At 38.8% G+C, this 14,869-nt stretch overlaps 1 protein-coding gene across 2 annotated transcripts in view; it reads left to right on the top strand.

Annotated features, from left to right (window-relative positions):
- Nucleotides 1–14,869, top strand: part of DOCK11 (dedicator of cytokinesis 11) — a 199,102-nt gene that overhangs the window by 71,341 nt on the left and 112,892 nt on the right. For both annotated transcript variants that reach the window (XM_012653550.1, XM_012653552.1), the window contains 6 exons: nt 2,600–2,740; nt 3,939–4,151; nt 8,905–9,027; nt 11,006–11,088; nt 13,834–13,956; nt 14,126–14,202. In XM_012653550.1, coding sequence (XP_012509004.1) covers nt 2,600–2,740; nt 3,939–4,151; nt 8,905–9,027; nt 11,006–11,088; nt 13,834–13,956; nt 14,126–14,202 — 760 coding nt within the window. The remainder of the gene's footprint in view (nt 1–2,599; nt 2,741–3,938; nt 4,152–8,904; nt 9,028–11,005; nt 11,089–13,833; nt 13,957–14,125; nt 14,203–14,869) is intronic.

Here is a 14,869-nt window from a genome sequence, read left to right as displayed (position 1 = left end):
TTAAAAATTTTTATTACATGTAACCAAAATGTTTGTACCCTCATAATATCCTGAAATAAAAAAACATTTTATTCAGTTTCACATGGAAAAAGTTAGAGTCTATAAATAATGCATACATTTTTTCCTTCAATAAAAATATCCCATAAGAAGATGAAATTATTTGGGGAAAGTTGATTTTTAAAAATATTTCCCTTTTTTCCCCTCCAGCATTATATTGCTTTAGTTTAAGTTATGTGATTTTTTTTTTAAAGTAGGAGTATAGCAAGGCTCAGGAATGTTAGTTCTAAGACATTCATTCAGAAATGTACTTGTTCGAAGCTTGTCTGAGCCTTTGATCCATGCCCCCAGCACCCCCTGCCCATAATGGGGCTCTAATTGGACATGTCAGGCTCTTTCATTGTATACAAAGGAGCCAATTGACTGTGGTTGAAACTAAATCCAGTATCTTTAAAAAATTGTGGTATAGTGTTTTTGTGGTCATAAAACTAAACCGATTTTATGTTTGAGTTATTTATCAGTGAGCTACAGTGAGAGAGAAATTCACAGTTGTCGTGAAACTTCAAAGACAACAAAAAACTGAATTTAATGTTGATTATGGAGGGCAGTTTTGCCACAGAGAAACCATGTTGTATGTCGAGTACCTTTTCTAGGTGAAGTGCCATCTTGTCATTTTAGCCTTCTCTTTTGGTCACGGTTCAGCGCGTAGAGACACGACCTTAGAGAATGAAGAAATGCTGGCCAACTAAAGGGGATGGCTGAAACTTTGAACTTCTGAAGAAGGCCATATGTCCCATCATTGCCCTCACAGGCCTCAGAAGGGAAAGGATTTGGGGGCTGGGGTGGTTTGGTCCAGTTCTCTTCACATTCCACTGTCTGAGTAAGACAGAAAGGAGGGCAGATAAATGTGCGGAAATGAGAATTGATCTCCATGGCAATGACTCGCCTCTGCTGGCTGCATGGATAGATAAGTGTTCAAGAGGGAGCTGTCTAGTCCCACACATTTGTATTCCTTTGTAGATAAATAGATTCAAAGGGAAAAAAATCATGCTTTCAGGTACAAATGTTATACATTAGGCCCCTTTAAGGAGGATTTTGTCAGCAATACAGACTTGGTTAGAACAGCTATTAATTATCCAAAGTTCTTCAGGCACTATACCTGTTTTGGCTTGAATTACTTAAGTAATTGAGAAACATTCTTGTGTTTCTTGGCTTGAGTTTTCCATACTGGCAGTGTATTCTGCTCAGATTCACCCAGTCTTTTTCTGCCTACCACGTCTATGGCCTTCATGAAAGTCTGGTAAATTGTCCCGCAATCTACACTTTTCTTCCCCTTTGTGAATAGAATGTTCAGATATTCAGAATGAACAAATGAACTTAGATTGCCCGAGCCTTGTGAGCTGCGAAGGCTTTTAGGAGTTTTCTTTGAGGAGGGACAGATTCCTCCCCCAATAAGAGGAATTCCTGGACTCCCAGTATCTTTTTTTAAAAAACTCGTTCTTATTTTAAAATGCCAATAATTTTTAAAAATATATCTCTGTGGCAGCCAGAGTACATCCCCCAGCTCTGTTAGAAGCTGAGCTCAGTGTTTATCAGTTTCCTAAGCAGATGCCTCTTCCTCTATTCATCATTTAAACGTAGGTGGTCCCCGGGGTTCCAGCCTTGTCCGCCTCTCAACCTAGATGCTGCTTGCTTCTGAATCCAGATCTCCAACTCAGGCCTCTTCTGTTTTTCCAACCACCTACTAACTGGACTCATCATTTCTCCTGGACCTTCCCCCACATCTGTCATTCATTTTGTAGTTCATGACCAAGTTCATAACATCACTATGTATTGAATCTCCCAAGTTAGAGACCCTTGTGTTATTCTTAATGCCTCCCATACCCATTCCTATCCATCTTCCTTCCTGTACAGCTCATAAAGAAAACAAAATTTCTACTATCCTGGAGCATATATTTTTCAGGGAAGACAAGCAATAAACCATAAATAAATATAAAAAGTGATATTAGAAAGATAAGTAAGAGAGAGGGCATATAGACTGTCAGGGAGTGTGCAGTTTTCTATAGGGAGTTAGAGAAGGACTCTCTGTGGAAGTGCCATTTGATCAGAGACTTGTATGAAATGAGGGAGCAAGCCATGCTGCTGTCTGGGGGAAGAGATTTCTGGATAGAACAGTAAGTGCAAAGGCCCTGGGTTGGGAGTATACTTGGTGTGCTGGAAAAATAACCAAGGAAGCCAGTGTGGCTGGAACAGGGTGGAAGAGGCAAGAGTGGTAGGAGACGAGGTCAGGGGGTGAGAGGAGGCCATGAGTGCTGCCTGGCATGTAGGGTTTTGTAGGCAATAGGACAGATTGTGGCTTCTCCTTTGTCTTAGATCAGAGTCTCATCGTCTCCCTCCAGGATTTCTCCACCAGTGTTTAACCTCAGTGTAAAAGCTCCACAAAGGCATGACGAATGAAAAAATAAAAAGAGTTCAAATGAGGAATGGACAGAGAACTGTTGGATCTTGCCATTTTTACTACATTAATGGGAATTTGTATTAATCTATATTACTATGAAGCCTATCTTTTTTTGGAAAATGATTCACACTATCTGTTTTGTAGAGGTTGGACTTTTCGGGAATTGAACCTGACATAAAGCCATTTGAAGAAAAGTGCAACAAGCGTTTCTTGGTAAATTGCCACGATTTAACTTTCAATATCTTGGGTCAAATTGGCGACAATGCAAAAGGACCGCCCACAAATGTACGTATGACTTTTCCTTCTACCTCCCTTGATTCAGCACATTAAAGGAATGCCTTTCTTTTTTATGGCTGAGAACCAATGTACTGTATGAAAGTTCACTTGCTACATATTATGATAAATTAGACATGGAAGGATTTCATACATCTCTTTCTTTTGTCAAAATATGAATATATTCTCCTCTTGAAGAGGATTCATGAAAGTCTTACTTACTCAGAATAGCAGATAGAATAGTCTCTTGACATTCAAGAGGGACATGTTCCCCAAACCTAGAAAATCCTCAAATTTGTGCATTCTACCAGAGAATATGATTTCTTCTGTGAAATTGTTCATAGCAGTGAGTAAGGATCACCGAAGCCATGCTGGGATACAGATGCTGTGCAGTCTGCTGTGCTCACTCACTGTTCTATAGAATGAGATTCACTTTGGTCTGCAGAGAAAATTCTAATTATTAGCTGTCATGGATCATTTGAGTTGCTCAGAATACTTGAAACTATAAATGTAAAACCCTCAAAGAGACTATATTTTATGTTCATCTTTATTTCTTGGTTCTAGTTTTGTCTGTTATAAATATCAACAGTAATGATTGATTCCCTTACGAAGTAGCTGAAATGTACTAGCAGACTTCTCTGTGTGTAAAGGGTTAATCTTTATGCCATCTGGCATGAAATTTCTCTTTGTGACCAGCTTTCAAATGCCATCTGTAGAGAGGAATCGTGTCTTCCAAAATTGCTGATGGGGCAAAGCTTTTGTCAAGTAATTTGATGTTGACTGATATTAGCTCTTGTGAAATGTATAGTCCAGTAAATTGTAACATGAGAGAAGAGAAGATTTGTTTCTACCCTATACTATTGGCATTATTTTTTAGGTAATTTCAGTAAATGTGTAGAGAATTGAGTTTTAATCATAGAACATGTTCTTTAAATGTAGCTTTTGATTTCAACTTGTCTATTTTTTTAATTTATAAATTGTGAAATCATTTACACCTGATGAAAGTTAAAGATTGATGAAGTCTGTTGTTTTGGAATGCTCGCTCTTCTATGCAGATGAGCCATAATACAATTTAGCTAAATACTGAATTCAGAAAGGAGCCGCAATCACAGAAACTTGGGGAATCAAAAATGTTATTTTGTAATTGCGTCCTTATTCCCCATGCCACCCAGAAGTCTTAGTTTTAAAATGTAATTGTTTTCATTCCCAGGTTGAGCCCTTTTTTATCAATCTAGCCTTATTTGATGTAAAGAACAATTGTAAGATTTCAGCTGACTTTCACATAGATCTGAATCCCCCATCTGTCCGTGAAATGCTGTGGGGCACGTCAGCACAACTCGCCAGTGACGGCAACCCAAAGGGCCCTTCATCCGAGGCTTTCATTCATGGAATTGCTGAGTCTCAGTTACGCTGCATAAAACAGGTAACCGAATGATCTTTAGCCTTGATAGCACATTCAGAATAAGAATCAGCAATGTCCTTGTGTTATTTCATGGTTTCAGGCCAGCATTTTCATGGCATTCCATCTCTTGTAAGGTCCGTCTTTTTCTGGTGACTGAAGTTGGAGGGGAAAAATGGAAACTACTGAACATGCTAGTAACACGTTGGCAAAGTAATATTTTTAATGAGACCAGGATGTGAGACTGAAAGGAAGTATTTTGTGAGATAGAATGCAGACACACCCCACACATGCACATTCGCGCATACTTCTGAGTGAGGCAATCGGTGCCCAAAAGGTTTGGGTTTTTTGAAGAAAAATTGTGCATTAACTCTCTTGCCCCTAATTCTCAGGTCCATTATGAGTAGGTTGTTTCAATGGACCATATGGGCTGTTTATACAAAGGGTTCTGCTTGAAAAGCAGCGGGAGGGAACGGCTTGTGTCACAGCTGTACTGCTGCTCTCTTCTGTCTTGTCTGGTGCAGAGAATCCCCTATAGAAAGATGCTAACAGTTCCTTGGCATTCTGACCTCTGACCAGACTGGAGGCCGTAAGAGGTTAGGTGGAGCAGAATTGATGGTCTGCCCTCTAGACTTTTGTAGCTCAAAGGAAATGAGAACATGGCATAGAATTAAAGTGGGAAGAGGCATATGAACAAAACTGCTCACATTGTAAGGAGATTTATTTTTTCCACAATAAAAATGTTCCCTTTTTTCTGATTATAAAGATAAATACATTGTTATGTAGAAAATTAAAACAATATAAGAAATATAAAGAAGAAAGTAGATACATTTTTATACTTTTTGTGCTTAGTTATATTGTTACGGAAGGTATTCCAGATTTTATTGAACAGTGTTTGTATAATTGAAATTAAATTATATCCAATTATGGAGATATTATAAGAAATATAAAGAAGAAAGTAGATACATTTTTATACTTTTTGTGCTTAGTTATATTGATACGGAAGGTATTCCAGATTTTATTGAACAGTGTTTGTATAATTGAAATTAAATTATATCCAATTATGGAGATATTATAATTAATTTAGAATAGAGACAAGGATTAGTAAAGCTCCTGACCCCTGCCTTCCCCAGCTGTGGGAAATTGGAAGACTGAATAAAAGCTTACTGAAGTTTGTCTTTTAAAAAAAAAAAAAAAAGAAGGCTGGGCGCGGTGGCTCACGCCTGTAATCCTAGCACTCTGGGAGGCCGAGGCGGGAGGATCGCTCAAGGGTCAGGAGTTCGAGACCAGCCTGAGCAAGAGCAAGACCCCGTCTCTACTAAAAATAGAAAGAAATCAGCTGGACAACTAAAAATATATAGAAAAATTAGCCAGGCATGGTGGTGCATGCCTGTTGCCCCAGCTACTCGGGAGGCTGAGGCAGGAGGATCGCTTGAGCCAAGGAGTTTGAGGTTGCTGTGAGCTAGGCTGACACCACAGCACTCTAGCCTGGGAAACAGAGCAAGACTCTGTCTCAAAAAAAGAAGAAAGTAAAAATCACCACCCATAGATAATAACTATTAACATTTTGGTAATGTATAAGTTGGTACATTATGTTTATTCTTATAAAAATTATATCAGATTCATGTTTTTATACTTACTGTATTCATTTAATATCATGTTTATCATTCCATATCAATATCTATAAATCAGTCACATTTGTATTAAAGGCTAACATGGTATCCCATTGATTTAGTTACTTAGGATATTTCTAATTTTTGGATATCATAAACGATGCTACATTGAACCTCCTTGTGCATACAGCTTGGCTCATTTGTGTGTTAGCTCCTTAGAATAAATTCCAAGCATTGGGATTTTCTGGGTCAGAGATTATGCCCATTCATACAGATTACCAAATGGTAGCAGAAGACTTCTTTCTATGTGCTGTTACTATGCTTTTGGGGATCTGTGGTAGCTTTTCCCCAAGTTGTCCCTTGTTCCCTTATAACCACTTAGTTTGTTACTTGGACTATAGTTGTCACATATGTGAACATTCCACTACACCAGTGGATGCTTCTAAAAGAGGGATTGAGCAAATACAATATTATAAATATTTGACAACCTGCTATTGAATTATGTGTTTAAAATTTCCTGTATAATACCAAATAGTCCTTTTAAGGTAATGATGTATTTATTGTATTATTTCAATGTACTACTCAACTGTATGTTCGATGTAGGAAGTTTAAATTGCGGTTTCAGTTGTCATCCAGCTTGTAATGTAGGTCAGGAAGAAAATCAACATTTAAAAAATATCTCCTGTGTGCTAGCATTTTCTATTGGTGTCTCATGTAATCATAATAGTCTTGAGAAATGGTTTAGTTATTGCAGTTTTACAGATGAAGAAACTGAAGCTCAGGGGGGTTAAGTAAGCTGCCTGCCATTGCATAGCTAGAGGGGCAAAGATAGGATTTGAACCCTAGGTATGTTTGAAAGAACTCAATCAACAATATTAGACAGAATGTAATTTAAGTGCTGAAGTATATAACACCACCACATGCCTTGGCATGTCCTAGGGGCTCTGTAAGTGCTGGGGACTGGGGTGAGGGGACCTGACCCATTTTCTCGAGGGAAGGGGCATGAAGTGGGTGAGAGTTGCCCTGGGGTCAGGGGCAAATCCATGCTTCCTTGGTGCGAAAGGAGGATCAGCCCTAAAGGGCCTGTCTTCCAGCCTACATGGGATTCCTGGGTGCTCTCTGGCCACTTTCTGCATATTACGGACAGGGAGAGGGTTAGAAACTGATGGGACAAAAGTTAAAACAGCCCCAGAGTGTCCCCCCACTTTGGAATCCCTGGTCAGTTAGAAAGTGGACATCTCTACGCCTTAGCATCCTTATCCGTAAAGTGGAGGTAATGACAGTCCCTGCATCCAAGGGCTGTTCTGAGGCTCCAATAAGGTGTGCTGTCCCCAGAAAGCACTCAGCACTGTGACAGGCACACTGGTTTTGCTCAATGCTGCATAGCAGTTGGGAATAGTAGCAGTAACAGTGATCTCAGATAAACAAGTGAAAACAGTGTGCTTTTATCAATTATCAAAAAGCTTAAAATTATAATAGTCATTGTTGGCATCAGTGTGGGGAAATGCCTAGAGTACTGGGATTGGGAAACAGGTGCTCAGTAAACGTTAGCTATAGTGATAATCAGTATTACTATTTCTAATCCGGCCTCATCATGTGCAATGTTGGACACATGAGCCTCACGGTTGAGGGGCAGTATGTAGCATGGGCTGTGTCGTCTAGAAGCCAGAGCTACAATCTTCACTCACTCACTTGCTGCATAAACCTCTCTGAGCCTCCATTTCTTAATCTGTAAAATGTATATACTGGTGCCTACATCAGAAGGTTTTTATGAAGACTGAATGAGATAAGGCACAAAAACTATCTAGCATAGTTATGTGGCAGTTAGCATAAGATTGCACCCAAGACACGCTCCTCAGCATACCTTCTGCAGGGGCGGCTCGGGCAGGCTGCCAGCCTGGTCTCATAGCTTGAGCAGCATGTTCCTAGCAGTACGGGAGGGCAAGTTCCGTGACCTTGAGACGCTTTGATGGGCCACCATAGTGATAACCAGGTACCTGATATGCATTATTTCATTTATTCCACGTAAGAAGTGCATGGAATCACTATTACTATAATCATCCCCGTTTCATAGATGGGAAACCTGAGACTCAGAATGTGACTTGGCCTAAACCTATAAATGCTGGAGCCAGAATCTGAACCCAGGAAATTTGACTGCTGAGTAATTTTTAACCACTTTGTTCCATGTGTGCTGTTTGGGAATGCGAAGCTGAGACAGCCATTACCTGGGCTCCCTACAAGCTATTTGACTTTGGGGGAATTACTAGCCTCTTAACACTCAATTTGCTGTTCTGCCCTGTGTACCTTCAGAGGCTTCTATCTGGAACAAATGAGATAATGTGCCTGAAATGCTTTGAAAACTGGAAAGCTCTTTATTAACAAAGTTGGTAGTATACCAAGTAGAAAAAGAAAACTTGGTAGAGACCCAGTAATGGATTTTTCCACTCAAATTCATTTGTGTGGTGCTCCTTTAAACAACAGACATAACCAACTAATATGCTATGTAGAGGATATTTTATTTGGAAGGGGCCAAACTGGACAGGAGATGATAGGGTTGTTCCACATCCATTCAAAGGAAACATATGTAACTTTGGTTGCATCTACATTAGTACACTTAAAGTGTACACGGACAAAATGAGTTTTGGATTCTCTGTTTCCTGTCCTTACATTGAAAGCACCAGAGCTCTTTGACTGCAATAAAGGAATGTTTTCTAGAGGGTGATTTAATTTATACGTTAGAGCTGTAAAGTATTTTCTTCCTTCTTAGCTTCAGTTAGTATTAATTAAACGTGAGTGAATTGTCCTGGAGTTACATGCATCTGCATTTAAAAATGCATATCTAGTTACACTTGAGAAATGCACACTATTTTGACACATGCCAATTAAGCCAAACAATGCACATCGTATTAATTAGGTCTAAAAACTCACCTTGCAAACACAGGGACTAATCAATGTGAAGTTGGTGACAAAATATAACATTTTGAAAGAAACATTGGGAGCTTTGAAAACTGTATGAAAGAAGTGCTACCTATTTCTAGGACCCTGGACACAATCCTTTGTTGAATATCAATATTCCATACTAAACACCTATTAGGAATCACTAACCAAATAGTTTTATGTACGAGGTTACATAAAAATGTCTAATGGAAGCAATTTTTTTCTAGGGAATTTTCTCAGTGACGAATCCACATCCTGAAATTTTTCTGGTTGCAAGAATTGAAAAGGTGCTACAGGGAAACATTACACACTGTGCAGAACCTTACATCAAAAATTCAGATCCTATAAAGGTAATTTGTAAAGATCATTTATGTACGTTTCAGTTTAATGTAGAATGTACCTTTTACTAATATTTTATTTTATTTTATTTTTTTATTTCAGAATATTATGGGGTACAGATGTTTAGGTTATGTATATTGCCCTTGCCCCCCCTCCGCCCCCCAAGTCCGAGCTTCAAGCGTGTCCATCCCCTGGATGGTGCGCATCTCACTCTTTGTCTTTTACTAATATTTTAAATAACATTGTCAGTCGCCCCTCCTGGGGACTGTGGAGGGCCCATAGTCTCTAAGCATGGTATATATTCTGAAAATATTGTATACTATGTGAGTATGTATGCTAAAGCTTGGACATAGTGGGTTTTTCCCCCCCTTTCATTTACGTTCAGTAAACAGGACCATCTGATTTCTGCTTGCTTATCAGAATAAAAGCGAAAGGCTTTTAGGCAACATCTGCTAATTGGCATGGTATCCTTGGCAATAGCCACTCTTTCCTTACTCACAGCCTTGCATACAGCCCTAGAATGTCAGAGCTGGGAGGGTAAAGACAATCCAGTCCTGTCGCTCCCAAATGCCAGTCCATACCCAGCTTTACGCCTGTCTGTGATAAAATGAGAAAAGACAAACACACAGTGAGCATTTCATGGAGCTAAATGTATTTAATTTGAAGGGCTGCCCTTTACTCTGAGATTTTTGCCTTTCCTCCTTTTCTAAAGGTTACGCCTATCTTTATTTCATGAAATGTTGGCATATTAAATAGTCGGGATTTTTTATTTTATTTTGTCGAATATCCTTAAGTGGCAACATTAAAGTTGGCAACCCTATATCACCATCCAAATTTACGGATTATGAAATCCAACCGTTTGCAAATCATCGATCTAATCCCATCCTCTCATTGTATAAATGAGAAATCTGAGGCCCAGGGAGGGAAAGGATTTGTGGTTCAGTTCATTAGTGGGACTGCAGCTACTGCTTATTTATAAAGTGCCAATCTGTTGTATGTGGCATTTTGTTGTGTATCCAAATAGTGTTTATTAAGTAGAGGATGCTGATGAGATGTGACTAATTTGTGGGGGACAAATGTCTCAACAGTATAGATAAAAGCCTCTAGCCTTCTGTATCCCTAGGGATAAGCATGCAGCCAGCACTTCGCAGCCTGTTCAGACTCTATAGGCAGTTTATCTCTTTTGTCATCTCTCAGTGTCTGTGCAAACAGCAGCTCCTACACACACTAATTGCATTGACTCTTGCTCACTTGTTCCCTATCTTGGGAGTAGAAAGGTCAACTGTATCCAGAACAAACTTCTTCCAAGAATGAGTTAGCATCTGCCTGCTGTGTGAAAGGAAATACACATTAAAACTGCTGGCCGGGCGCGGTGGCTCACTCCTGTAATCCTAGCACCCTGGGAGGCCGAGGCGGGAGGATTGCTTGAGTTCTGGAGTTCGAGACCAGCCTGAGCAAGAGCGAGACCCTGTCTCTACTATAAATAGAAAGAAATTAGCCAAACAACTAAAAATAGAAAAAATTAGCCAGGCATGGTGGTGTGTGCCTGTAGTCCTAGCTACCTGGGAGGCTGAGACAGGAGCATTGCTTGAGCCCAGGAGTTTGAGGTTGCTGTGCGCGAGGCTGACGCCACAGCACTCTAGCGTGGGCAACAGAGTGAGACTCTGTCTCAGAAAAAAAAACAAAAAAAAAAACTGCTGAAGATTTTTCCTGTAGAAGTGTTTGGTGCTCAATGTGCCCTCCATCTATTTTTGTCTGTCTTATTAATATAATGGCGAAGTCTATGTTAATGAGAAAATGCGAAACATTTATGAAATACTTTGGTCTTAGAAAATGGGTAGCTGCTGTGTGTTGCTCTATTTGTGGCTATTTCTACATTTTTTCTGGATTTTTGATGTTTTATGTTGGTAAGTTGGGGAAGTTATGTTTCTGGGTGGGTCCGTGGTAGTTTGAACAAGTATGAGCCTATCTTCTTATTTCTGACCTTAGACGGCCCAGAAGGTGCACAGGACAGCTAAGCAAGTGTGTAGCCGCCTGGGACAATACAGAATGCCCTTTGCCTGGGCTGCCAGGTTTGTACAAATATAATCCTAACCCTTTCATTCACACTCATATGTGAAGTTGAGGGCTGTTGTCCTTACCAGCATTCAGCAATATCTGGTAGAACAATTGTATCTTGGGACATTGGGATATAAGAATTCTTTCTCTTAAAATTTGCTATGCATCAAAGACCCTCTCATAATTTCGTATGTCTTGCTTTAGGGAAGTTTTCTTTGACTCAGGCTGCCGATTGACTGACACCACTTAAATTTTACTACATTTTAAAGCAGAACTTATTTGCTAAAGTGGTGGAATTTTTTTCCAGAAAACCAGAAATTATAGTGAATTATGTACAGTATGCCCACTATTTCAGAGTTGGCTGGGATTATGCTTTGAAAAACGATCATAGAATAATTCTGGAAAATGTACTAAAAATTCAAAGACAATGCAGTCATTAAATGCAAGTGTGTAATTAACTAATAGATATTCTTACTTCCTGATGACAAATTCTGCCAACCCTTTGGGGGTAGCATATTTGAAAGTGTGTGTTATTTATACCTCATATCTGATGGTAGGTTACATTATTTTCTCCAAATTTTGTAAGTCTACATGCAGCAATAATTTAAAACATATTTCTTGTTTATCGCCCCCTTTGAAGTACAGGTTCACTGGCTTGTTTATAGTACAACCTGTACAACTCACTGGAACTTCTGGGGAAAGGGCATCATGTTCTGAATAATTCGATCAATTATGTTCAGTGGGTACTGGGGAGTAGCATAAGGGTAGGAGAGTCTAAGTTAATTAACTCTTTTATCTGTCACTATTTATAATCATTTCTTTTTTGGGAGGATCTCAAAATGTATTGTTTGTTGGTAGATGAAAAGTCACCATTGTCCTTGTTTATCTGGTAAAAAAGTAATAGCCAAAGATAGGTGAATAGCAAAGTAGCAGAGGTTGGTTTATATGGGTATTATAGAAGGTGAAGTATGGCTTGTAAATATAAGCATACTTGTAATGCCCCAGCCTGAAAAGTCAATTGCTGCTGCTATTATTGTTGACAGTTATTAATTGCTAATTCTGTCAAGGCACTGGTCTAAGTGCTTAATATATATTGTCTTAAGAGGTGAGTGCTGTTATCCCCATCTTGGAGGTGAGAAAATTGAGGCACAGAAGTAAAAAAGAAATTCAAAGACAAATCTTTGCCCAAGTTCACACAGCATGTGGCAGAGCAGGGATCAGAACTCAGAGCGCCTGACTTCAGAGCACACTCTGGACCACCATGGCATACTGCCCCTTTGGTCAGCAGCAGTAGCTGCTTGATGCTGTTTTGCCAGTAGAAAAATTATAATAATTTTGAAGTCTTCAAAGTTAGAAGCTTTCATCCCTAGTTGTGATGAGGAATTATGCTATTTTTTCCCTTCTGAGTTGTTTTGGTTGTCAGCAATATCAGGAACTCACTCAGAAGGCTTGGCTGGAGTATTTAAAAGATGCATGATAAACCCCTGTTCACTGGAAATAAAGGAGATGTGCTTACAAGTAGGAACAATGGGGTTAATGCCTATAACCACATCTTCAGAGGCTCTGCCAGGGGGAATTATGTTTCTGACTATAGCTGCTTCCAGTGTGTTGGGTACCTTTATATTATTTTCCATTTTAGCAGTAAAATAACTGCTTAAAAATGGGAGAAGAAGAGGGGGAGGGAATAATTCAAATTCATATAAGAAACTCTACATATATAGCCATCCTATGGTATCTGTGGGGGATTGGTCCCAGGACCTTTTGCAGGTACCAAAATCCACAGATGCCCAAGTCCCTAATAAAAAAGTGGTGTGGTATTTGCATATAACCTATGCACATCCTCCTATATACTTTAAATCATCTATAGATTGCTGTATAAGTAGTTGTTATACTTTATTGTTTAGGGAATAATGTTCCCTAAACATTACATGTTCAGTACAGATGTAATTCTTTTTTTTTTTGAATATGTACATGTTCAGTATAGATGTAATTCTTTTTTTTTTTGAATATTTATGATCCTTTGTTGGTTGAATCCATGGATGTGGAACCCATGGATACAGAGGACCAACTGTATATTGTAATCTCTCTGTATAAATTTTTCTTAAAGATCTAATTTAATTTTTATGAACTTTATGGAGATATTCTTTACCTTTGATAAAATGCACACATTTTAAATGTCCAGCTTGTTGGATTTTCACAGACGTATACAGTCATGTAACCACCACCCAAGCCAAGATATATAGAATATGTCTATCACCCCAGAAAGTTTCCTTATGCCTCTGTCCAGTCAACAATCCCACCCCACCCCAGGAAACCACCGATCTGACTATCACTATAGATGACTTTTATCTATTCTAGACCTTCGCATAAATGGAATCGTGCGGTGTGTACTTTTATGTTTGGTTTTTTGTGCTCAGCGTGTTTTTGAGGTTCATCCATATTGCTGTGTGCATCAGCAATTCATTTTGAGTAGTTTTGCATTGTATGAATATACCACAATTTGTCTATCCATTCCCTTGTTGATGAATATCTGGGTTATTACTAATTTGGAGCTATAACAAATAAATCTGTGAATATTCATGTAACACGTAGAAATATGCCTAGGAGTTGAAATGAAAGATCATAGAGTAACTTGATGAGAAACTGCCGAACTATTTCCAAACTGGTTTTGCCATTTTATATTCCCACCAGTGCTAATTTTATCTTAATTTATCAATGCTTAAGAATTTTTTAAAAAACTGCTTCTGTTACTGTTTTAGACCCATTTTCAAAGATACTCAAGGCTCTCTGGATCTGGATGGGAGATTTTCTCCTTTGTATAAACAAGACAGTAGCAAGCTTTCAAATGAAGACATTCTCAAGTTGCTCTCAGAATACAAGAAGTAAGTTTGTGGTGTTCCTGCAATAAATGAAAATAATAGATGAATTTATCAATTTCTTAAAATGATTGTGAGTCACGTATAGAGGAAAAAGAGAATGCTTAAAATTTTAAGTTTGGATGTAGGGTAACCAATGATTTTTAACTCTAAAATATTCTTATTTTATACCTAGGCCAGAAAAGACGAAATTGCAGATTATTCCTGGGCAGCTAAACATCACAGTAGAATGTGTTCCTGTGGATTTATCAAGTAAGCACATATCGCAAATAAACCTTAAGGGTTATGTTTGAATCTCAGGTTTTTATATTTTCAGTATTTTTATTGAGGTTTACATGGTATATTAGTTTCCTAGGGCTGCCATAACAAAGTAATACGAACTGGATGACTTAAGACAACAGCAATTTATTCTCTTACAGTTCTGGATGCTAGAAGTCCAAAATCAAGGTGTTGGCAGGGCTATGCTTTCCCTGAATGCTCTAGGGAAGAATTATTGCTTGCCTCTTCCTAGCTTCTAGTAGCTCCTGGCTATCCTTGGCATCTGTTGGCATGTAGCTACATCACTCCAATGCCTCTGTCATCACATGGTTTTCTTATAAGGACACCAGTCATTGGATTTAGGGCCTACCTTTATCCAGTGTGACATCATCTTACCTACTTACATCTGCAAAGACCCTATTTCCAAATAAAGTCAAATTCTCAGGTTCCAGGTGGACGTGAATTTTGGGAGCAGGGGACACTTTTCAACCCAGTATACATGATGAATAGTTACAGATGAGGAAGTGAATTAAGTTGATTTTTATCGGATGCTGTTACGTATATAACATATGATGTTGTGAGCATGCCTCCCTCAGTCTCTGCTGCCTTTTGCCTTGGACAAGTGTTTACTTCTGTCATCAACTAAGAGATCAAAAAGGAG

This window comes from Propithecus coquereli, unplaced genomic scaffold (genome assembly GCF_000956105.1).
Source record: "Propithecus coquereli isolate 6110/MARCELLA unplaced genomic scaffold, Pcoq_1.0 Scaffold422, whole genome shotgun sequence".
NCBI classification, from domain to species: Eukaryota; Metazoa; Chordata; class Mammalia; order Primates; family Indriidae; genus Propithecus; species Propithecus coquereli.
Note: the sequence above shows the minus strand (reverse complement) of the source record. Positions and strands in the feature narration are given on the sequence as shown.